We start from the raw sequence: 26,503 nt of genomic DNA, 5'->3' as shown, positions 1-26,503 counted from the left end.
GAGGACTGTAGGGGTTTTTATTAGATGATTTACCAGCAAGGTTAACATAAACTCGTTTACCACTGAACCATGTTCTTGGAGTACCCTCCAGAAGGAGTGAAAAGCTGTCTGTAGTCCCTTTCTCTAGCTTATTAAGATGGGTCATTTAGAATTCTTACAACTGGGATCAGTTGTTAAATGCTGAAGTTCTTTTTTCCAGAATACATATTACGTATACATATACCGTATATATTAAAAAATAAAATAAAAAAAACAAAAACAAAAAAAACAAACATTTTTTTTCCTGTAGCTGGTCTCTTTTTTGTTTCCTGTTCCATTAAACCAGTTTTGTGTCCCCTTGTTCCGTGATTGGTTAAGCCTAATTGCCCCGGCCACAGCATTGGCCCATGCGGCTCTGGGAGGCGGGCTCGTTCAGGTCCACCCCTGTTCTAGTCCGGCCCGTTCCGATTCCGCCTTGTTGGTCATTCCTTGGAAGCTTCTTTGCTGAAAACCAAAGAATAAATCATAAAAAGCAACGTTAATTTTGGTAGAGTAAAGCAAATTGTTCTGAAATTCCCTGACGATAAACAAACCATGGCATCACTAAAATGGCCAGGATCTTAGAAAGGGCTGGACAAATGTTTGTTTAAAAAAAAAAAAAGTTTGAGAACCACTGCCGTATTTGGACTGTTGTTGTTCCCCTTATGAGTCTGCAGGGGGAGCTTGTTGGGCAATACTAAGGTCACAGAGAACAGCCTGAATATGTGTGTGTGTGTGTGTGCACTCCACACTAATAATGAAAAACAATTTGCACAGGCGGCAACATAGCACTACTAAGGAGAGAGCACACAAGTAAAATACGTCTTGCCGACAACCACGCAACACACAAACAAAGAGCAGAGAGAGAGAGAGAGAGAGAGAGAGAGAGAGAGAGAGACATGAACAATACACGCCAACAAATTCACACAGAATGCAATATACGATAATACAGAATAAGAGAGGGCAAAACTAACTGAGCCTAGGGGCTTTTTGAATAGTACTTTTTATTGTTTTTAATTAAACCAACATTTGTACAAGCACAGTGGCAGGACTTGAAACCCCTCTCACCAAAGATTCTCTATTCTAATCTTTGGCTTTGCCCTGAAGAAGACCTAGATGGTCGAAACATGTTGGCATTTTAATTTCAATTATGAGTAGCCACAGCTAATAAAGGCTTTTTTAATATACCTCCTTCTTCGGACTGAGTTACCTCTGAGTGCCTGGGACCTTCTGCTTTCCTAGTACTTTTTATTGTTTTTAATTAAACCAACATTTGTACAAGCACAGTGACAGGACTAGAAACCCCTCTCACCACAGATTCTCTACTCTAATCACCAGTAGGCCAGTGGGTTCAAATCAGTTCAAGGACTTAATCCTCTTCCCATTAAGTCATGGGTGAGCGGTTAGGGCGTCAGACTTGCATCCCAGAGGTTGCCGGTTCGACTCCCGACCCGCCAGGTTGGTGGGGGGAGTAATCAACCAGTGCTCTCCCCCATCCTCCTCCATGACTGAGGTACCCTGAGCATGGTACCGTCCCACCGCACTGCTCCCCATGGGGCGCCACTGAGGGCTGCCCCCTTGCACGGGTGAGGCATAAATGCAGTTTTGTTGTGTGCAGTGTGCAGTGTTCACTTGTGTGCTGTGGAGTGCTGTGTCACAATGACAATGGGAGTTGGAGTTTCCCAATGGGCTTTCACTTTCAAAAGGACTTTCGAACGCCACTGTAAGCACTTTTAACGGCTGAACCATTTTGTCTGCCTTCAATTAATGACCTGCCACTCAAGGTTAAACACTTCTCCATACCTAGGGTGCATTCCAATATGCACACTCCCACCCTCCACTTGTGCTTGTGGCCTGATCCCACCTCCTGGCCCCGCCTCTGTGGAGAAACCAAGTTTCTCCGCTGTCAGCCTAGCCACAACAAGTCATCATGAGGTCACAAGCAGGCTAGTGAGCAAGGGAGTACGGAAGTCTGCATATTGGAATCCACCCCTAGCATGAGAATTCCCTTGCACACTCGCCATAGAGGTAGAACACTAGAGGTGACACAGTAATTTGCGACAGCACTGGAAAACAGCAAACGCAGCCTCCATCTTGTGTAGGTTCAGTCAATGCAAATCAATGGAAAACATTGATAATAATTATTTATTATTAATAAATGATCAATTGTAAGAATCGATGCAGTAGATCATGAAAATAAGTATCGCGATGCATCGTCATGAGGATTTTTTTTGCACACCCCACACATCCAATCTAAAGCACAGCATAGAAATCCAAACTCAAATCTTAGCTTGAGTTTGGAAACCCAGCTACAGAATCAGAGAGGAGGGCAATATACAGGTATATAAATATAAATCCCTTGCTCACTTGCCTGCTTGTGACCTCATGATGATGTCACTGACGACGGAAAATAAATTCAATATCTTGCAAAATCACAATTCTATAGAAAGCTTGATAGATAGATAAAATAGGTTTTTAAATACATCATGATAGAGCAGTGGTTCTCATCGTAAGTTTCCCCAACACCGCATTGACATCTCAAAACCCTTAGTAGGCCTATTAAAAAGCATAATAGGCCAAAATGCCCCCAAATGGCACTAAGCACCCCTCCTCTCAGCAGTCTCCTTCTTAACAACACTTAAGAACATTTGCCTGGTTGTCATCTCATGCATATTTAATCATCATATTTCAGACAACGTGGAATACAAAAAATATTTGTCATAGTTTGAATTAGCTACTGAAATTTTACTCAAACTACTCAAATGTTAGTCCATTCACCTGGTATCTCTTATATTGTCTACCTGGGTCATTTCACGTGAAATCATACACTTTGGGACCCGACCGACCCGGATTTCAATCATACTTGGTGTGCCTTTTTAGTAGCAAGGTAGCACTCCAGAACTGCATTGGTTTGAATCTGACACTAATATTAAGGGAGAAACAGACTAGGAAAGGTTCACATGTGAGGGTAGTACACTATACATTCAGCCTTGAATATATCAGTCAGTGTTAGTCACAAAAAGATGCCTGTGGTGTTGTTTGAAAGCTCTTTTCTGGCTCTACATATTACACAATCAGCTTGGAATACAACAACTCTCAGAATATGAATTATGATAAATTGAAAAATTAAAAATTGAATATCTAAAAAAGCTTTATTTAAAAATGGCCAGTTCCTTGTCCAAACGTAGCCGGCAATGTCATGAGCAATGGTGCGATTGGTAGGGGGGGATGGGGGGGATTGTCCCTCCTCCTGATTTTGATATCACCACTTTTTACACATAACTTTAATCGCAGTTTAATGTAATTACATTGATATTGCTTAAAATATGAAACATATGCCCCCTTCTGGTTTTCCGACAAATCGCACCCTGGTAATCACAATGCAGCAGTCAAACCGAACAGCCTTGTCTATCACCTGAGCCACCACCACACGACTAGGGATGCACGATGTATCGGCCAGATGTATCGGTATCGGACGATATTTGACATTTCTCAACACATCGGACATCGGACATCGGACATCAACCCACGCAAAGCAGCTGGCCCAGACAACATACCTGGCCGAGTGTTGAAGGATTGTGCAGAAGAGCTGAAGGATGTCTTCACAGACATCTTTAACATCTCTCTGGAGCAAGCAGTCATCCCATCACTTTTCAAAGCTGCTACCATCATACCCGTGCCGAAGAAATCATCACCATCATGCTTCAATGACTACCGTCCTGTAGCACTGACGCCCATAATCATGAAGTGCTTCGAACGGCTAGTCCTGTCACACATCATAGCCATCCTACCCCCCACCCTGGACCCCTACCAGTTCGCATACCGAGCCAAGCGATCCACGGAGGATGCAATCTGCTCTGCCCTCCATCCAGCCCTCACCCACTTGGACAATAAAGACTCATATGTGAGAATGCTGTTCATTGACTTCAGTTCAGCATTTAATACCATAATACCACAACAACTCATCAGAAAACTGGACAAACTAGGTTTCAGCACCTCCCTCTGCAACTGGCTGCTGGACTTCCTGATGCAGAGACCACAAGCAGTACGGGTAGGGAATAACACCTCAAGCACCCTGACCCTGAGCACGGGGGCTCCGCAAGGTTGTGTTCTCAGCCCCCTGCTGTTCACGCTGCTGACACATGACTGCACAACGACCCACAGCACTAACCATCTAGTGAAGTTTGCGGATGATACAACACTGGTGGGCCTCATCACTAAGGGCGATGAGACCCACTACAGAGAAGAAGTAGACCTGCTGGCCAGATGGTGCAAAGACAACAACCTCCTGCTGAATGTCAACAAGACCAAGGAGATTCTTGTCAACTTTCAGAGGGTCCAAAAACAACTGCCACCACTGACCATCGACGGTGATGCTGTGGAGAGAGTGAGCAGCACCAAGTTCCTTGGAGTGCACATCAGCGACGACCTCTCTTGGACCACCAACACTACATCACTGGCCAAGAAGGCCCATCAGCGTCTCTACTTCTTGCGCAAACTAAAGAAGGCAAGTGCTACACCCTCCATCATGACAACATTCTACAGAGGAACCATAGAGAGCGTCGTGTCCAGCTGCATCACAGTGTGGGGAGGAAGCTGCACGGAGAAAAACAGGAAGACACTCCAGCGTGTTGTGAACACAGCGAAGAAGATCATTGGAGTACCACTCCCCTCCCTGCAGGACATTTACACCGCACGCCTCACCCGAAAAGCACTGATGATCATCAAAGACACAAGCCACCCTGCACACAAACTGTTCAGCCTCCTGCCCTCTGGAAAGAGGTACAGGCGCCTCCGTTCCCGTACCACCAGGCTTGCAAGCAGCACGATGCATCAAGCAATCAAGATACTGAACACTCAACCCACTCTCCCTTCACTGTCAGCCTCTAGCCAGCCAGGCCACTGACAACGCTCCCCCCCCTCATCCCCACCACCATATCTGCGACTGAACATTCCACCTGCACTACTACATCTGTGACTGAACTTTCAACCTGCACTAACTCAAAACATACACATGCACACACACAAACACACACACACACACACACACACACACACACACACACACACACACACACACACACACACACACACACACACACACACACACACACACACACACTGCACTTTCTGCACTAAACCCAAACATACACACACTGACACACAACTCATACTCACACACATGCACACACACACACACACACACACACACATACACAGGTACACACACACAGACGCACACCGCACTTTCTACCTGCACTAAACACACACACACACACACACACACACACACACGCACACGCACACGCACACGCACACAAAACACATACAAACACACACACACACACACATACTGCTGCTGGTGTATTTAATAAAAACCTTTTTTAATTATTTATTTCTTCAAATGCTACTATTACTATGTCAGAACGCTATAAAGGACTTTTAGAAAAAGAACAACAAAATACCTCCTCTTAATGTATGTTCTCTACAAGTCTTCTGTTGTCCAGTCTTGCACTTTAAATGTCTGTATGAGCAATGTCTACGTCCATACTGTCTATGTCCATGTATGAGTACTGTCTATGTCTATACTGTCTATGTCCTTACCTAGATTAGTCTATGTCTGCATGGGAGAGCAAGAAACGCAATTTCAAATTCTTTGTATGACCAGTGCATGTAAAGAAATTGACAATAAACTTGACTTGACTTGACTTGACTTGATCGGTCCGGTGGGTAAAACTGGGCCGATGTTAACGCCAATGTTTTTTTTTTTAATGTTCCGGTTCTAAAAGATTGGACTTGACGGTGACTTTCATTGTTTGTCTTCTAGTTTGTCTCTATTTTTTATCTAATTTTATCACAGGGAGTTAAAAAGGAAATTCGGAAATAAGAGGACATTCAAAAATTCAGTTTGTTTGCATCATTGTCAGTCTGTATTAAATGTTATCTCTTAAAAAAAAAAAAAACATTGGTATATCGGTTAATATTGGTTATCGGCCAAAACCGCAATATCATTATCGGATATCGGTATCGGCCGAAATTTTTCACATCGTACATCCCTACCCACGACTGGAAATATCGCACAGTGTATGAAGCATGTAGCCAGTGTTCATTAAAGGCTTTTTAACTTTAGTAAGGAGTGCCTCAAATAGTGTTTTGTTTTCTTTTCATTGCACAGTGTATGCCCGCCTTAATGAGATAACACAGGGGTGATAGTGAAAAAAAATCCTGAGCCTGAACTTTTCCCCCTGCTCTAACGACGACGACAAGATACTGCATAGTGACGTAACGTAGGCCTATTTTGACACATATTCAAACATTTAATAGCCTGTGTATGACCATTATTCAAGCCTGATAGTAGAAGAACTCTGAACTTGCAACACTTTCTGAGATAAGAATAACCTCATGGCTAATTATTATGAATGTTTTTATTTTTGCAAACTCTGTCAAGCCTGAAATCAGGCATGGAGCCTGAATACCATCAGCCCTGGATAACGTGACCTACCAATAGCCATGAAGATCTCGTTGACGTTCACCTGGATAACGTGACCTACCAATAGCCATGAAGATCTCGTTGACCTACCAATAGCCATGAAGATCTCGTTGACGTTCAGGGCTGTCTTGGCCGACGTCTCCATGAAGAGCAGGCCGTTCTCGTCCGCATAGTCTTGGGCTTCCTGCAGGGAGCAAAGGTCAGATGGTGGAGGAGGTCAAAGGCTGTGCGAATAAGGGCTCGAGGGGGTCAAGGATGCATTGCATTGCACACATGGTTCCATTTTTTTATTATTGAAGTATTTATAATTCTCATTTCAACTTTAAACTCTCTCTCTCTCTCTCTCTCTCTCTCTCTCTCTCTCTCTCTCTCTCTCTCTCTCTCTCTCTCTCTTCTCTCTCTCTCTCTCTCTCTCTCTCTCTCTCTCTCTCTCTCTCTCTCTCTCTCTTCTCTCTCTTCTCTCTCTCCCCCCCCCCCACCCCAACCCTTCTGGGCAGTTCATGATGATAGTAGACTCATTTTCAATTGATAAAGACATTGTGGAGATGGTTACATTTCTGTGGAGTGTAATGTACCCTTTTTAACTAGCGTCACGATTCCAAATAAATGGGTGTAAATAAAAATCTAAATCTCTCTCACCTGGAACTCGACGGTCCTCTTGTTGGCCAGGTCTGCCTTGTTGCCCGCCAGAGCGATGACGATGTTGGGGTTGGCCTGTTTCTGGAGCTCCTTCACCCAGCTCTGGGCTCGCGTGAAACTGTCCTGCAGGACACACAATACACAGGGACACAGTAGGGATGTAAATAAAATCGAAATGTATTGATTTATCGGAAGTATCGGCCGGCGATTTAATCGAATCGCATCGTATCGTGGGGCATTATTAAGAATCGAAAAGAATCGAATCGCTTGCCCCTGTGCAATGCCCTAGCTCCTTAACACAATAGTAGTGGAAAAGTAAATCGAATTGAACAGAATCGCATCGTATCGTGGAGAATTCTTAGGTATCGAAAAAAAATCGAATCCCTGATTTAAGAAATCGATACCGTATCGTATCGTCATGAAGGCTGTGATTTACACCCCTAGGACAGAGGATAAATATCAGTAGTACAACCTGCTTCTGGACCTCCTTAAAGGGACACTGTGTGAGATTTTTTGCTGTTTATTTCCAGAATTCATGCTGCCCACTCACTAGTGTAACCTTTTTCATGAATACTTACCACCACCATCAGATTCTACGTATTCATTATGACTGGAAAAACTGCACTTTTCATATATGAAAAGGGGGATCTTCTCCATGGTCCGCCATGTTGAATTTCCTAAAATAGCCATTTTTAGCTGCAAAAATGACTGTAATTGGACCATACAAGATTTTTTTTGTTTATTACTCAGTAAACTTTCATGTAATGATCAAATTTGGCAATAGGGAGCCTAGTTTCAATGAGCAGCATAGTTGCAGTACCATTTTGACCATTTCCTGCACAGTGTCCCTTTAACACAGCTCTGGGCTCGCGTGAAACTGTCTTGTACGATACACACAACAATAAACAGGGACACAGCATAAATATACGCACATCAGATGGCAGCTGGCTTTGGAGATGACCATAGTTAGCAACTCCTGCACACAGACCATTGTGAATAAAGTAAAAGCGAAATGGTCAGTGTGCGAGAGATTTTTTTTTTTTTCTGACACAGCACAAATACAAGATAGAGACAATACACTTTTTTGGCCCTGATACCGATACCCGAGTGTGCAGTATCAGCCGATACCGATACCATACAGATACTACTTTGTTTGAAATTTATATTCAGAATATATATGAAGGGATATGCATAGGCTACTACGTATTTGGATGTATCATCATTGATATCATGGCTGCTGCCTACCTTTGTGAAACAGGGAAAAGACTAATACTGTATTAAGTGAATCCAGTAGATCTTTTTATACTTTTTTAATACCTCCGATATAAAATAACTAAGTTCAAAGCTGTGTTCAAGTGTCATACGAGCATCTGTAAATGGCATCTGTGCCCTCTTTGTTGGTACTCGCCGATACCACCACCACCATTTTAGTGCACTATCGGGGCCCCGGTCGATACTGGTATCGGTATCGGTGCAACACTAGTAGACACACTTGCTCCACATCCAGCTCTGGGCTCGTGTGAAACTGTTCTGAAGGGTACATGTAGTATACACCTAAAGTAGATGCATAGTGTAAATATGTATGTAATATATCTCTCTCACACACACACAGCTCTCGTGAAGCTGTCATGCAGGATAAATTATACATTCCAATATGTGACCTTGCGTCCTCCACTTGTGCTTGTGGCCTCGTACCAGGAAGTAATACGTCGTGATGACATCACTGATACCAGCATTATATTTCAATATCTTGCACAAGCACAATTCTAATTAGGGCTGGGTAAAATAATCGAGTTAATCGATAATCGATCGAATCGAAATTCACATAATCGATTCACAGGGCACAAAATCGATTTTTTTTGGTTCTTTTTCTTTTTGTTTTTTTTGTTTAATGTAAGTCTATGGAAAATACCCAGTAGGAATTAGTCAATTAGGCCTAGGCCTACTTATTACAAATTAGCAATCTGTTAACACTGTCAAGCCACAGCCCTTAGACATTTTTATATAAAAATAGGCAACAGCATCTTTTGGCGGAAATCCTTGCACCAAGAAGGGAACGGATTGAATCGATTCGGAATGAATCGAAACGAATCGAATTGAATCGTGATTAATCGATTCAAAGCCCTAAGAATCGAAATCGAATCGATGCAGGAACATGGCTGCGATACCCAGCCCTAATTCTAATGTCATTTTCTTATTTGTAAACTGGATGGTGAATGAACAATAGTCCCCGAAAAATTGTTGTGTCTAGGCTGACAGCAGGGAAACTTAAATTGTTTTCTCCACAGAGGCGGGGCGTCAGCAAACCGTGAGACCACGAGCACAAGTGGAGGACACAAGGTAGCAGATTTGAATGCATTCACAGTGTGAATATGCACACAAGCACCCGCAGGCCCACTGACCGCTTCGGCAGGGCCCAGGACAAAGTCATGTGAAAAGGGCCCATCCACCCAATACATACGATCAGGTCTATAAATTAACCTTTATCATCACCAGCCAAAATGGCTAGTAGATGTTTATCTCACTACCAAACACAAACTCAATAATGTGTCAAAATGGCTCCTAAGTTTTGTTTTCTACCAGCTAAACTGAATTTTCACCAGCATTTCAGGGCAGTGGTAGCTCAGGTGGTAGAGGAGCCGATCGGCAACCCAAAGGTTGCAGGTTCGAGCCCCACTCGGCCTGACTCCATTGTTGTGTCCTTGAGCAAGATACTTAACCTCAAGCTGCTCCTGGTGGCAGGGTGGTACCCTGTGTGGCAGCCACGGCCACCGGTGTGTGAATGTGAGTGTGAATGGGTGAATGTGAGGCATACAATGTAAAGCGCTTTGAGTGCTCGAAGGAGTGGAAAGGCGTTATATAAATGCAGTCCATCCATTTACATTTGGCTGGTTGGCAGGTGTTAATTTAGAGCCCTGCGTACAATACCATGAGGACATACTGTGATTCTAAGCCTCTAACTACTAGGCCCAGGACAACTGACCCCTTTGTCGCCCCCTGGTGGCTGCCCTGGGCATACCTACAGTCCCGCTCGCTCTCTGAAACTATTGCGTACACACAGAGTCACAAATTATGCATAATGCAAATGTAATTTTCTCTGATTTTCCTAAATAGTCAATATAGAGTGAATGAGTCATATTTTGCAAAGCACAGACACACACACTCACACTCACACTCACACACACACACACACACACACACACACACACACACACACACAGAGAGAGACACACACACACGCACACACACACAGAGACACACACACACACACACACACACAGACACACACACGCACGCACGCACACACACACACACACAGAGACACACACACACACACACACACACACACAGAGACACACACAGGCACACAGACACACACAGACACAGACACACAGGGACACACACAGGCACACAGACACACACACACACACGCTGTGTTTTGTTCTTGTTTCGTTGTTGCGTGGGTCAGACTCCTTTAGTCTGGGAATGTCCCAATGTCCTTAAAACATTTGCACCTACCGTGTGCAACGCAGGCCACCACCCTCGGATATCAACCCATTGTTTGCAAGTGTGTGTGTGTGTGTGTGTGTGTTTTCTAATAACTAAGCTTTTGTATACCTCTACTTAAATTGGAAGTGCACATGCGCACGCACACACACACACACACACACACACACACACACACACACACACACACACACACACACACACACACACACACACACCTAAACTAAGCAGTAGCATCTGACTTGCCACGGCTGGTCTACATATGCAAATGGTGTACGCGGTATTCTTTGACCGAAACACACACCCACACATCTCCCCCAAACCCAGCAACATGTCATCATGCATAGGCGTATCTATGACACGCTGATTTTGAACCCACTATTGCGTGTGTCCAATACGCATTTCCAAGTTAAGGCGTGCTCCACAACGCCCTGTGACAGGTTAGGTTTAGGGATGGTTTTGGTTTAGTCACAATCTAGGTAGAAATTTGCCTAATCTTGCTGTTCTTGGCAAAAGTAAAGCAGCAGAAACATTGCTTTACTGACAGGTTAGGTTTAGGGTTGGTTTTGGTTAGGGCACAGCAAAGCATATTTATGTTTAGTAACAGAAATGCGCTGTGACAAAACAAGATCGCCGAAACGGCGGGAAAACTACGCAAACCTCGTCATGTGTCAAAAGTGCATGAAAGCGCTTTACCGCTGCATTGAGGAGCACGCTTTAACTTCAAAATGCGTCGTACCAACACGCCGAATGCACTAGCGTGCGATGCATACGCTAAAGCATGATGACAGCCTGAACCCAGAGCTGGCTGGACTGGGCATTGTTAAAGGCTGACGAGAATGTGACGAGTGGGCGCCTTCAGTAGGGAACTGAAATTACTGGACCCAGAACTTCCTGAAAATCGGCAACCTCACAAGCGCTCACAGTGCACTCACAAGCTGGTAACAACATTCTTGGACTTGTAATACAGTATAAACACACACACACACACACACACACACACACACACACACACACACACACACACACACACACACACACACACACACACACACACACACACACACACACACACACACACACACACACACACACACACACACAGGAAAAGACAATTAGCAGTAATGAAGTAACATATTTTAGCATACTTTTTTCACAAACTGACTTCATCCTTCATATCTCTCGCACACACACACAAACGCGCGCACACACACACACACACACACACTTCACGGAATTCAACCTACCCTTCCTGACTCCTTACCACAAGCTCCAGTGCATATTGTCACCCAAACCTGTTTCTCTGAAGGGCATCCACACCAGCATAACTTACATGCCAATACCTAGGCTTCCAACTGGGCTGGCGAATTGGTGCCAAAAAACCAATCAGGGATTTTTGGCTTAAACTGGCCCCTAACACACAGAGGACATTTTCATAGTACAGTGCTTCTCAACCTTTTTTTAGGCGAGGCACCCTTTCAACTACTGAAAATGTTCATGGCACCCCTAAGCAACAAGCTGTAACATGGTATGGTATGGTATGGCATCGCATCGGATACCACAAAAGCTTAGAAAAGTAACACAACCTACGTTCGAAGTTTCAGCTACTGGGGCGACCTAAATTTACTTTATTGTGCGTAAATGGCAGATGAAAGACTCCACTGAACACTGACTAAGCAATACTTTATTAATTTAGACAAATATGTGTTAAATTACACAATTAATTTATCAGCCACGTTTCCGCGGCACCCCTGAGGGAGGCCTGCGACATAGTATATCCTGCTTGACTCAGCCCACTGTCTATATTGAAGATGGACCCAGGGTTCCCACACTAATTCAGATATAAAATTCCATGATTTTCCAAGACTTTCCAGATCCCAAAAACAGAATTTCCATGACCACGTCCGTAAAAAAATGACGTTCAAGCGTTTTAAAAAGTGTAAAAACTGAAGATTATCTTCACCCTCGAAACGATGCAGAGCCACCGCCAGAGTTCAGTCAGAGATTCTTTAATTCTCTACTCTCTCTGGTTCAGTGGGCTCATTGCATTCTAGAATGTTGCACATTACAGTGCGAAATCAAACCGTCTGTGGCGAAGCGTTGTAGTAAACTTGTTGTTCTGTATATCTCCTGTGCACTTTGTATTTGCTTGTGATGTTGGCTTGATTATGTCCTCTTCTGAAAGTCGCTTTGGTTATAAAGCGTCTGCCAAATGCAATGTAATGTAATAATGTAATAATAATGTAAATCAGTAAGAAACAATGCTATACACCAAACACAAAGGTTTTTGCTTCTAAACAACTGTTAAGAAAATTCCATGATATTCCATGACTGCAATCAAAATTGTCAAATTCCATGACTTTCCATGACTGGAAAAACTTTTATGAAATTCCATGATATTCCAGAAATTCCATGACCCGTGGGAACCCTGTGGACCGATGGGGACCGGTTTGTGACACAAAAAAAACAAAAAAAACAATAGAATCGGCTAGGGGTGTAAATCACAGCCTCCATGACGATACGATACGATCCAATATCGATTGCTAAGGCAGCAATAAAATTATATTTGATTTTTCTCCCAATTATTTTTCCACTTCTATTATGTTATGGAGCTAGGGCATTGGGCAGGGGCCAGCAATTCGATTATTCACGATACTTAGGAATGCCCTAAGTCAGATACAATACAATTCAATTCAATCATCGGCGGCCGTAGGATCGCTGCATCCATACATATCTATTAGGGCTGTAACGATACACTAAACTCACATTTCGGTTCATGTCACGATTTTTGACCTACGGTTCGATACACCTCACGATTTCTGAAATGTATTTCCATTGAAGTTTGGAAACACTATCACATCAAATCATAAGGTTGTTTTCTGGACTAATGGCTAATAAAACTTACAAAAGGGCGTATCACAATACTGCCTCCTTGTATCACGATACAGTATTGTGACTCTGTGTATCACGATTTCTCGGTTCGATACAATATCGTTACAGCCCTAATATCTATTATTTACACCCCTAGAATCAGCCCACTGGGAAAATGCCCTTTATTATTACCAGTATTATCAGAGAGAGTAGAGAGAGAGAGGTTCCATTGGCCCATTGTTTCCGGGTTCTATTATTGCAAGGGGGAGGGGGGGGGGGGGGGGTCACCCTTTAGGCAGACCTGGGCAGACCTAAGGACTGTTCTATTCAATGATAGGAGTATTATGACACACCCCTTTAGGCAGACCGGAACCTGGTCATGTTAGGTGCCCATAGCAACCTATTACATTGGCATATCTCTATATACTTAAAGAATCTCTGGTATTATTACCAGTCCACCCCCGGCTGCCAGGGAGGTTTTCTATAGTCCTGTGGCAGGCTAAGCCACAACATTAGAGAAGCTCACTCAGTTTCCTCATCTCTGGGGTAAGGCAGAACACACAAAAACTTGGAGGAGGAGACACACACACACACACACACAGTATATAGACACATACTGTAAATGCATGTATAGAAAAAATACACTTCAGAATGCCGTCGCATTCCAGCGCATGTTCACAGTGTTGCGACAGTGATGCTAAATGGCTGAAGTCTGCATGAGCACGTTGAAGTGTTTGTCAGCACGTGCGTGCGTGCGTGTGTGTGTGTGTGTGTGTGCGTGGTTAGTCCATCGCTTCTTGCCTCATATTTCTTGCAGCACCAGTTAAGGTTGGCCTTGGTGTTTATATGTGTGTGTGTGTGTGTGTGTGTGTGTGTGTGTGTGTGTGTGTGTGTGTGTCTCTCTCTCTCTCTCTTACAGTGCTAGTGATGTCGAAGACGACGATGGCGGCCTGTGCTCCTCGATAGTACATGGGAGCCAGACTGTGGTAGCGCTCCTGTCCCGCCGTGTGTGTGTGTGTGTGTGTGTGTGTGTGTGTGTGTGTGTGTGTGTGTGTCTCTTACCGTGCTAGTGATGTCGAAGACGACGATGGCGGCCTGTGCTCCGCGATAGTACATGGGAGCCAGGCTGTGGTAGCGCTCCTGTCCCGCCGTGTGTGTGTGTGTGTGTGTGTGTGTGTGTGTGTGTGTGTGTGTGTGTGTGTGTGTGTGTGTGTGTGTGTGTGTGTGTGTGTGTGTGTGTCTTACCGTGCTAGTGATGTCGAAGACGACGATGGCGGCCTGTGCTCTGCGATAGTACATGGGAGCCAGGCTGTGGTAGCGTTCCTGTCGCTGTGTGTGTGTTTGTGTGTGTGTGTGTGTGTGTGTGTGTATGTGTTTGTGTCTGTTTTTGTTTGTGTGTGTGTGTGTGTGTGTGTGTGTGTGTGTGTGTGTGTGTGTGTCTCGTACAGTGCTAGTGATGTCGAAGACGACGATGGCGGCCTGTGCTCTGCGATAGTACATGGGCGCCAGGCTGTGGTAGCGCTCCTGTGTGTGTGTGTGTGTGTGTGTGTGTGTGTGTGTGTGTGTGTGTGTGTGTGTGTGTGTGTGTGTCTCTCTCTTACTGTGCTAGTGATGTCAAAGACGACGATGGCGGTAGTACATGGGAGCCAGGCTGTGGTAGCGTTCCTGTCACTGTGTGTGTGTGTGTGTATGTGTGTGTGTGTGTGTGTGTGTGTGTGTGTGTGTGTGTGTGTGTGTGTGTGTGTGTGTGTGTGTGTCTCTCTCTCTTACCGTGCTAGTGATGTCGAAGACGACGATGGCGGCCTGTGCGCCGCGATAGTACAAGGGAGCCAGGCTGTGGTAGCGTTCCTGTCGCTGTGTGTGTGTGTGTGTGTGTGTGTGTGTGTGTGTGTGTGTGTGTGTGTGTGTGTGTGTGTGTGTGTGTGTGTGTGTGTGTGTGTGTGTGTGTGTGTGTGTGTGTGTGTGTGTGTGTGTGTGCCTCTCTCTCTCTTACCGTGCTAGTGATGTCGAAGACGACGATGGCGGCCTGTGCACCGCGGTAGTACATGGGTTCCAGGCTGTGGTAGCGCTCCTGTGTGTGTGTGTGTGTGTGTGTGTGTGTGTGTGTGTGTGTGTGTGTGTGTGTGTGTCTCTTACCGTGCTAGTGATGTCGAAGACGACAATGGCGGCCTGTGCTCCGCGGTAGTACATGGGGGCCAGGCTGTGATAGCGTTCCTGTCGCTGTGTGTGTGTGTGTGTGTGTGTGTGTGTGTGTGGTGTGTGTGTGTGTGTGTGTGTGTGTGTGTGTGTGTGTGTGTGTGTGTGTGTGTGTGTGTGTGTGTCTCTTACCGTGCTAGTGATGTCGAAGACGACGATGGCGGCCTGTGCTCCTCGATAGTACATGGGAGCCAGACTGTGGTAGCGTTCCTGTCCCGCCGTGTCCCAGATCTCAAACTTGATCGTCGTGTCGTCCAGACAGACTGTCTGTGTGAGGAACGCCGCTGCGATGAGAGAGAGAAAGAGAGAGAGAGAGAGAGACAGATAGACAGACAGAGAGAGAGACAGACAGACAGAGACAGATTTACTTAATCACGTTACAGTCAGTGAAAGCATTCATTTAACTTAAGAAAGGAGGAATCATTTCAAGGAGAGAGAGAGAGAGAGAGAGAGAGAGAGAGAGAGAGAGAGAGAGAGACAGACAGACAGACAGACAGACAGACAGACAGAGAGAGATAGAGAGGTTATTCAGGTCTTTACGTTTCCCATCCAGGGTTTCCCCTCCACCACAACAAATACATACTGTACCACCTTTACTGGGTCCTCTGACAAGATCAAGATTTAAAAGATGAGTGACAGAAAAACTGTGCGTGTGCGTCAAGTTAAAAATATACACTGTGAAGAGGAACTGTGAGAATATCTCTGGTTCATTTCAAGGTAATCTGATTGGAGTGTTGACACACAGCAAGACCTGTTCCCCTTGCAGTACAGACGATAGCCAGACAGCAAGCAAGACAAACAACAGTCTTAAAGAGAAGATCATAACAGACAATATGGGTTATTTTGACCCAATAGTAAACACAATGAATGCTTTCCAAAATGCAGACTCCCATCCTTGATCTGTGCTTGTGGCCTCGTGTTTTGCTGACGCACCCGCCTCCGTGGAGCAAACAATTAAGTTTCCCCGCTGTCAGCCTTGAAGCCACAACAACTTTTTGGGCACTGCTCTTCATTCACCATTAGGGGTGTACGTAAATTTCTAAAATCAGGGATTCAATTTTTTTCGATACTTAAGAATTCCCCACGTTACGATGTGATTCAGTTCGATTCGATTTTTTCCAATTACTTTTCCACTACTATAGTGTTATGGAGCTACGGCGTTGCACAGGGGCCAGCGATTCGATTCTTAAAAATCGTTATCGAGGTATTGCATGCTGTTATCGAGTATCACATTTTTTTTCTGATATCGTGCAGCCCAAACCCAATGCCATTATAGCAATGGGTGAACTGGATCCAGAAGTTTAGAATCCCGTGCCACATGATCCAAATGACCTGGATTTACATGATGTCCAATTCAACTAGCCAAACTAGTTTCATCCGTCCTTTCATGCACACTTGTGTGGCCTGCCCTGCGCATGATTGTGGCCTCTGTTGTTGTCTTGGTATCTGGGGCTGTCCTAAACGATTATTTTTATCCCGATTACATTACATTACATTACATTGCATTTGGCAGACGCTTTATAACCAAAGCGACTTTCAAAAGAGGACATAATCAAGCCAACATCACAAGCAAATACAAAGTGCACAGGAGATATACAGAACAACAAGTGCAGTTGCAAAGAGGGGTTAGTTTTTTTTTTTTTTTTTAAATCTATCAACTATTTTCTTTCGAATAGTCGATTAGTCAAGCAATACATTTTTCAAGTACTCTAGCACTTTAATCTTCAAGGAAATTGGAAAAAAAGAAAGAAATCGTTAAAATTAGGTCCCTGAGCTCACAATGAGCTTTAGATCATGATAGTAGCTTATTTACTCCGAGATACAACGTCCAATTCATAAGTGCTGGGCAATTTTAGGTTTCGATAAAGTAATAAAACATTAGTAAAGTAAGTAAAAAGGCATTAAATTAAATGAAACGATTAGTCTACTATGAAAATTCTTGTCGACTAATTTTTATAGTCGATTAGTCACGATTAGTCTATTAATCGTCCCAGCCCTATTGGTATCGCTTCATGGACTAATCTTGCAACTTAGACGTGTACCATCAGAGGCACGCTGTAATAGTCATTGTAATAGTCATTGTAATAGTCATTGAAAGGTAATGACCATAGTACTACTCTACTATGACATACTGTAATACAGCAACACATTTATAACGCTGTGTCTTTATGGGTTAAGCAGAGCAACTTTTTTTTTTTTTTTTGGGGGGGGGGGGGGGGGGGGGGGGGGGGTCCCCCATCCCTGATTGCAAATGACATAATGACTTTTGAATTGTGCTTTTGTGAGACACTGAATAAAACCGTCATCAATGACAGTGTTTTTCAACACGGGACCCCATCCCTGGAATTCAAACGGGGTCGCCTGAAATCTCTGAAAGCGTGAAAAAAAGAAAACTGATAAATATCACTAATTACTATAACATTAACTATTCGATATTCTCTTTGAAACACCATGTACAATCTTACGGTAGGGACACATAGGAGGCGAAGCAGGCGAAGCAAGCGAAGCGAAGAGAGGCGAAATCCGCCGTCATCAGGTCGTCGCGGTGAATCAAATGGAATGGAACAGTTATGTTGTTGATTTGATTGGGCCGCGGCAGGCGAATTCGCTCCTCATTTGCATAACATTAAACTTTCTTTAATAATTTCGCTTCGCTTCGCTCCTGTTCGCTTGCTTTCGCTTGCCTTCGCCTCTCTCATAGGAATGAATGGCAAAGTATGTGTCCCTACCGTTAGATACCCTTCAACACCCTTCAACTTATGCAGCTCGGTCATGTTTTAATTGTCGTGATAATTGCCATGAGTGGGGTCCTCAGAAATTTGGGATGTCATAATGGGGTCCCATGACAAAGACAGGTTGGGAACCACTGACCAATGACGTCGAGCATTTGTGTCCTCAGGCTGCAAGCAAGAGGACAGGACAGGACGAACTAGTTGGACTTGCACAACAGGTGATGGACAGCTCTCCACTTTGGCCCATTCAAGTCTAAGGCACCTGCAAAACATGCCGGCTGGATGCCTAAGCCCCTTTTGGGCATGTCTTTTTATTTGAAAAGTTTGGCACTGATGATGGTCTGAAGGACCGAAAACGTTTTGCACTTCACTGGGTAGCACCTTCTTTATTTTCCTTATGCAATAAAATTCTTTATGCATCGGCATCAGTGGTGTGCGAGTTCCTCCTTGCTGCTTCATTGGATTACTTTGTGGAACCTACGCACCCTCCCGGATACAAAACTAAAGGCGCGACACCCCTTTGGAGTAAATAAGCCCCTTTTGGGAAAATGTGCCCTCTGCCTATTAACGCCTAAATATCTCAGCCTTCAAAGCACATTAAAAAAAACATGACATAAGTTGCATTGAAAAGCGAAGACCCTCATTTTGCATTAGAATGAGTTCATTCAGCTCTAACATACCCAAATATCAAAAGCCTGAATGCAGTGTATACGTCAGAGATTCTTTAGGTATAGAGATACGCCAACATAATAGGTTGCTATGGGCACCTAACGCGACCAGGTTCCGGTCTGCCTAAAGGGGCGTGTCATAATGCTCCTACAATGAATAGAACTGTCCTTAGGTCTGCCTAGGTCTGCCTAAGGGGGGCCATAATAGAACCAGGAAACAATGGGCCAATGGAACCTCTCTCTCTCTACTCTCTCTGATTGCAGCATCAGAACATGCAGGCAGTCCTGGAGGAAACATCTGATTTCTTACAGATTGCAATGGACCGCTCTTCACAGTACTAGTTCAGATTGTACAGAAAAGGAGGCTTACTATTCGTAAACACGCTAATGAACACACGAAACAAACCCCACAGAGGTAATGAGAGAGAGAGAGAGAGCAAGAGAGGAATGGAGAAGGATGGAGGTTGGGGGTGGGTAGACAAAGAGAGCTGATCATTACAACGGAATTCCCTTCCCGACTCACACATGCATGTCATACCGATATGTGTACACATAGATGCACACAAACAGAGTGAGTGAGTGAGTGAGTGAGTGAGTGAGTGAGTGAGTGAGTGAGTGAGTGAGTGAGTGAGTGAGTGAGTGAGTGAGTGAGTGAGTGAGTGAGTGAGTGAGTGAGTGACAAAGAGAGATAATGGCCACGTGGATGCACAAAAACAAATAGACAAGCAAACAAATAAACCAACACACACAGTTCCCCACACACAGATTCAAAGAAACACCCACAGCGCGCACACACACACACACACACACACACACACACACACACACACACACACGCGCGCGCGCGCGCACACACACACACGCACGCACGCACGCACGCACACACACACACGACAGCGGCACCAACGGGTCAGTTGTCAAAGGCCCAGGAATCTAGGGGAGCTCAGAATTGAGCCTCTAGTACATTGTAATTCAGAAAGGGGCACTTTCAGATGGCTTTGTCCAAGTCTGTGAGTGGCCCTATGCACACACGCGTGTCGTGCGCGCACACACAGCAAAGGGATAGGGGAAACTTAACAGTAACACAAAAAAACAGAATAAGAAAAAGGAGAGAGAGGGAGAGAGAGAGATAGAGCAGCAGTATGGTGGCCTTCAGGAACTGGCCCTTGACGAACCCCACACATGATGCACCCCACACACTCCACACTCACACACACATCAGTATGAGAGGTGAGCAGTGTAGTACCCCCGATGGTGGCCTCCTGAAACTCCTGAAACTGGCCCTTGACGAACCCACACACACTCACACACACACACACACGCGACACACTCCACACACACACAGTAGTATAGTAGTACCCTACCCCCGATGGTGGCCTCCTGAAACTCCTGGAATTGTCCCTTGACGAAGCACAGCACCACACTGGACTTGCCCACACACACACACCCGACACACTCCACACTACACACTCCACACCCCAGTAGTATAGCAGTACCCTACCCCCAATGGTGGCCTCCTGAAACTCCTGAAACTGGCCCTTGACGAAGCGCAGCACCACGCTGGACTTGCCCACCGCCGTCTCCCCGAGCAGCACCAGCTTAAACTGGCAGATCTTGCTGCTGCCCAGCACCCCTCCTCCTCCTCCGCCACGCACTCCGGCCATGCCTGAGGACGACGACGATGACGATGATGATGATGCCCCGCTCAGCTCAGCTCACTAGACAGACGCCGGGCGCCGCACGCCGCACAGGGACGGAGAGACGAGGAGAGAGACGGGGAGAGAGAGAGAGAGAGAGAGAGAGAGCGAGAGAGACAGAGAGAGAGAGAGACAGAGAGAGAGACAGAGAAAGGGGAGCACAGACAGAGAAAAGAGAGCGAGACAAGGCAGAGAGAGAGAGACGAGCAAGACTAGTTAGGCTAGTTACCAGATGCTACACAGGGAGGTAGGAAGAGAGAGAGAGAGAGAGAGAGACACGCAGGGAGAGAAAGTAGTAGACAGGGCATAAAAAAAGAGAGAGAGAAAGAGATAGAGAGAGACAGACAGACAGACCCGGGGCTGTTAACTGGGTGACGAGGCAGAGAACGGAGGACTCAGATGCGGATACTGGAGGAGGTGGAGGTGCAGCCAGGCCTGATGGAGAACCTACTTCTGAGGAAGAGAAAGAAACACACACACACACACACACACACACACACACACACACACACACACACACACACACACACACACACACACACACACACACACACACACACACATACATACAAAGTGGACATTAGACAAAGGTGTCAAAAAAGTACAGGTAAATTAAAGTAAGTGTAAGAGCAGCACTAGAGCATACTAGAACAGGCTGTTACAACATTTACTCCATTGACCTACTTCTGAGGAAGAGAAACACAAACACACACACACACACACACATACAAAGTGGACATTAGACAAAACAAGTAAAAGTAAATTCATGGTGTGAGTGCAACACTAGAACATGGCATTACATGGCCGTTACACCATTTACTCCATTGTACCTAATGAGATAGATAAACTGTGTTGTTACTGAAAAACACTGAAAACCTAACAAGGACCCACCACAAACTTGATCCAACCAGTGCAGAGTCAGTTGATAGAAAGACAAATACACAGGTCTAATATAGGTTACATGTTCTGGAAGGAAACTGTGTTTCTCTGTTTTGCTTTTACTTTTACATTTGAGGAACTGCTATGGAGTCCTTGCCTCACAAGTGGGATAGTCTGGAGGCTTCAAGTTTTGGCAAAGGACGCGCTCAACTTCTTGGAAAAACGAAAGTCTTTGGGTGCGCGATAAAATGTATCAACTTAAGGAAGAAAAATCCGCACTCACAAACTGCGTCTCATTATTTATTTATATTACCACCATGTCCAAAAAGCAAACGCGTTTCAGCTATCAAGCCTTCATCAGTGCGTGGTACCCAGGGCGTGGTATAGTCAGGTGTCACCAACGTGGTGCCCGCGGGCGCCAGGTAGCCCTCCAGGAGCTTCTGAGGTGCCCACCAAAGACGTTATTAAACAGTGAGGACTACCAGATTTTAGTCACAGTTAATGCTTTTCTTAATTTAAATATGAGATTATTTATTCTGTATAATCTATAAGTAAATTATCGTTAATAATAGTGTGATTTGAGAATAATGCCAAGACAGTAGAGGATTTTGAACAAAAGTAGGCCTTGGGTAGCCCTCAGTAGCCCACGGGTAGCCCTTGGTAGCCCTCAGACCCAGAAAGGTTGGGGACCCCTGGTCTGCAGGCTACCTATGCAATGTCTCGTAGGAAAGATGTGGTTTACGATTGCCCATGGCCGTTTGTTGGGCCGTTTGTTGGGCAAGTAGCCCATAGCCAATCGTGTCAGTTGTATCTATCCGAGCTTCCGTTGTCAAGTAGTCATTGCCTTTCCACCTCTCCCCCGCTCTGATTGGCTCCCTCGCTCAGGACCCCGTTTTGGGGGGAGATTCCATGCTGTCTTTCAGATCAGAATGATCGTGCAAAGCAGCCTGGGATTTCCCTGGCCAATGGAGTCCTGTGTCATTGAGGGACAGCATACAGTACAGCAGGTGTCCCCAATGTCGTGCCCGCCGGCGCCAGGTAGCCCTCCAGGAGTTTCTGAGGTGCCCTCCAAGGATGATAATTAATTAATAGTGACTGTTCTGTTTCATGCATACTGGTGCTATTTTCATAATGTGAAATTCAGGTTAAGTGTTATTTCTGTTATTTTTGGTCCTCTATCGCCACCTTCTGGCAAATTTAGATAATTCTCTGTGCAAGGTTGACTGACGTCATAACTATTGGACATGTTCTAATTACCGGTCTGTTCCTGAGAATGTAAACACTTCTCACCAAGTTTCAAGGTTGCCTTGGAGACATCGTTATTTTACCCATTTCTACGAGCCATAAAGTGTCAAAAGGAAGAACTTGTCTGCGTGGTTTGTGGAGTGGAGTTATCTGACTGTTTACCTGGCAAGGCGTTGGGGAGAACAGTACAGTAAAATAACGTCTTCGGCGGGCTAATCTTCACACTTGAAAGATCACAGGACTACGCGGGAGCTACGCGCCCAACAGTATCACCACAACTGGATTGTCTTCTCAAGTAAGCACTGCGAGGACTAAATTAAAATGGCAGAAAGGGCTTCGAACTCAGGAATGATAATAACAAGATCTAACGCCTCTTGTTCATATAAAGGGACTTGTTTTTCCTCAGCTAGTAAACTAGCTGCAGCTAACGCTCGCGCAGAGGCAGAGGCGGCCAGGGTGGAAGCGGCTTTCGCTGCGCAAGAGAACGAACTGAAATTTAAACAGGCCGAATTAGAATTGGAAACTAAGCGTTTGGAAATTACACTGGAAAAAGTTCGCCTTGACAAACGAGCTGCGGTTGCTACAGCCAAAGCAGATGTGTTAGAGGCAGCAGTGCAACAGGAATTAGAACAGGATCTCGGTGATATCGATGTGCCAGTCCATGACTCACTAGCACGCACCCAGGACTACGTTGAAGGAGTGAGTGAGAGCGCTCCAGTGGTGCACGTAGTCCTAGACGGTGTTCCAGACTTGCAGGCTTCCGTGGCTTCTTACCACACCATAGATCCAAATACAGTGCCCCCTCGACAGAACCATGCGCCACTTTACACACGGCCAACTGAAATGGTAGAGTCCCACAGCCCACCCATACAGCAAGGCCCTGCAGAGCAACATGTGCAGCAGCCCCCTGTCCACACACATTCACAGATGGTACGGCAGCATTTAGGAAACGAGGACACCAAACAAGAACCAGCAGGAAAACCACACAGCCCTGCTCATCAACAGTGCAACCCTGCGAATGGACAGTCTGATCAGAACAGTGGAATGTCGGACTTTGTTAGATTCATGGCCAGGCGTGAGCTCATTTCCACTGGGCTTATGCAGTTCAACGACCATCCCGAATGCTTCAGAGCTTGGCGAGCCTCCTTCATGAATGCAATAGGAGACCTCAACCTATCTGCTAGCGAACAGCTCGACCTTCTTGTGAAGTGGTTAGGCAAAGACTCAGCTGACCACGCTAGGCGCATAAGGACTGTGTACGTGAATTATCCAGAGTACGGGCTCAGGGCGGTGTGGGATCGGCTATATGAGTACTACGGCGCACCAGAGGTGATTGAAAACTCTCTTCTCAAGAGATTGGAAGATTTCCCCAAGATACAGAGCAAAGACGGACGAAAACTTAGGGAGCTGGGCGACCTCCTGATGGAAATACAGGCAGCCAAAGCTGATGGGGAACTGTTTGGCCTTGGCTACCTAGACACACCCCGGGGAGTTAACCCTATTGTGCAGAAACTGCCGTTTCACTTGCAAGAAAAGTGGCTCACAATAGGTTTCAATTACAAGGAACAGCGCAGAGCCCCCTATCCCCCATTCAGCTTCTTTGCTGACTTTGTGAGTCAACAAGCGAGAATGCGCAACGACCCTAGCTTCATGCTGGCACCCCCCAACAACGAACTCTATAGTCATAGCAAACCAGTCAGGTCAGAGGAGCAGAGAGCCGTAGCTGTTCTCAAGACTGGAGTGACTGCCTCTGCCCCACTCACTCCTTTTGAGTCCCCTCTCACAGATAGGCCCACCAGCAGAGAGGACCCAGCCAACCACTGCCTCCTTCACAACAAGCCCCATCCCCTACACATGTGTCGGGGATTCCGAGACAAGCCATACGAGGAGAGAAAGGCACTCTTGAAAATGCATGGAGTGTGCTACAAGTGCTGCAAAGCCATACACTTGGCAAAGGACTGCTATGACGACGTGAGCTGCACAGAGTGTGGAAGCAACAGGCATGTTGCAGCGCTACATCCTGGCCCAGCGCTGGAAGTCAACAGCGCTGCAGACCCCACAGACCCTGCACAGGAGGATGGCGGGGAGACTGCTTCCTGCTCACACCCGCATCACGGCTGACTCGGAGGTTAGGCCCACGCTCCCCTCCGTCTGGCTACTTTGACCAGAAGGACTCGCAGCGGTAGGGCAGAGTCCAAATCTGTCCTACACTTCCTGGGGCAGCTGGCGCAAACTGCGACTAGCTACACGCCTATGGACGAACCGATCTCACTTATTTCCTACGGATTTTAAATGAGTGACATATTAAGTTTAAATGTTTTGAGAAGTTAAAAAAAAAAAAAAAAAAGGTTGAAGAAGGAAAAGAAGAAGGGATAACATGGTCAATTGAATGTAATGTTTAATGAGTTCATTTAATTTTCAGGAAAGGACATTTTCAAACAACAAAGGAAAAGAAAGAATAAGTGAAACCCCTTGGGTATTCAGGCGGGGAGTGTTCTGTTTCATGCATACTGGTGCTATTTTCATAATGTGAAATTCAGGTTAAGTGTTATTTCTGTTATTTTTGGTCCTCTATCGCCACCTTCTGGCAAATTTAGATAATTCTCTGTGCAAGGTTGACTGACGTCATAACTATTGGACATGTTCTAATGACCGGTCTGTTCCTGAGAATGTAAACACTTCTCACCAAGTTTCAAGGTTGCCTTGGAGACATCATTATTTTACCCATTTCTACAAGCCATAAAGTGTCGAAAGGAAGAACTTGTCTTCGTGGTTTGTTGAGTGGAGTTATCTGACTGTTTACCTGGCAAGGCGTTGGGGAGAACAGTACAGTGACGACTCCAAGATTTTAGTCACAGTTGGTGTTTTTCTTCATTCAAATATGAGATTATTTATTTGTAACCTATAAGCAAATTATCATTCAATCATAGCGTGATTTGGGAATGATGTCAAGACATCAGTATAAGATTTTGTAGCCCTCGGGTACCCCTTGGTAGTCCTTGGGTAGCCCTCGGTAACCCTCGGTAACCCTCGGGTAGCCCTCAAACCCAGAAAGGTTGGGGACCCCTGCAGTGCAGTAGCTTATAATCTGGCACAATAGCAATCATTTGAATCATGGCAACAATACAACAATAACAATGCATCAGGCACTCTGACCTGACCAGTATGAAATGGCTGATGCGCCTTTGGACAGAAGGGGACACCCCACATTGCTCCAGGGACTGTAACCAATACTCTGCACCTAAGTATCTGCAAGTCGCCAGTGCATCTTCAGGTTTGCAAAAATGCGTTGTTCGCTCCAAGAGAAAATAAATTATAATAAATAAATAAAACATTTAAAAAAAACCTACAGTATTCAGTGTTCATTTTTTTGAACAGTGCATAAAGACACGCGTATCTGCTTTAAAAAAAAAACTTTGTTTGAAAGTGCTAAGTAAGAATAATATAATGTAATGTAATAACTATGGCACTGTAGCCTATTTCTAAGAAGAAAAAGATGCATAGTGTCAATTAGAGGAACCATTATGGCATGATGGCATAGTGCAATGTAATTTATAACTG

The 26,503-nt window shown here is 45.2% G+C and overlaps 1 protein-coding gene across 1 annotated transcript in view; it reads right to left on the bottom strand.

The window, feature by feature from the left end:
* LOC134466911 (ras-related protein Rab-5C-like) overlaps positions 1–26,503 on the bottom strand; it is a 27,767-nt gene continuing 1,264 nt past the window's right edge. The window contains exons 2-7 of the mRNA XM_063220810.1: positions 21,173–21,271; positions 20,623–20,839; positions 15,854–16,005; positions 7,148–7,270; positions 6,599–6,692; positions 1–483 (exon numbers count right to left, since the gene is read on the bottom strand). Coding sequence (XP_063076880.1) covers positions 359–483; positions 6,599–6,692; positions 7,148–7,270; positions 15,854–16,005; positions 20,623–20,785 — 657 coding nt within the window. The 5' untranslated portion in view covers positions 20,786–20,839; positions 21,173–21,271 and the 3' untranslated portion in view covers positions 1–358. The remainder of the gene's footprint in view (positions 484–6,598; positions 6,693–7,147; positions 7,271–15,853; positions 16,006–20,622; positions 20,840–21,172; positions 21,272–26,503) is intronic.

The sequence above is a fragment of the Engraulis encrasicolus genome, chromosome 17 (genome assembly GCF_034702125.1).
Source record: "Engraulis encrasicolus isolate BLACKSEA-1 chromosome 17, IST_EnEncr_1.0, whole genome shotgun sequence".
NCBI classification, from domain to species: Eukaryota; Metazoa; Chordata; class Actinopteri; order Clupeiformes; family Engraulidae; genus Engraulis; species Engraulis encrasicolus.
This window is presented reverse-complemented; position numbering and strand designations above follow the sequence as displayed.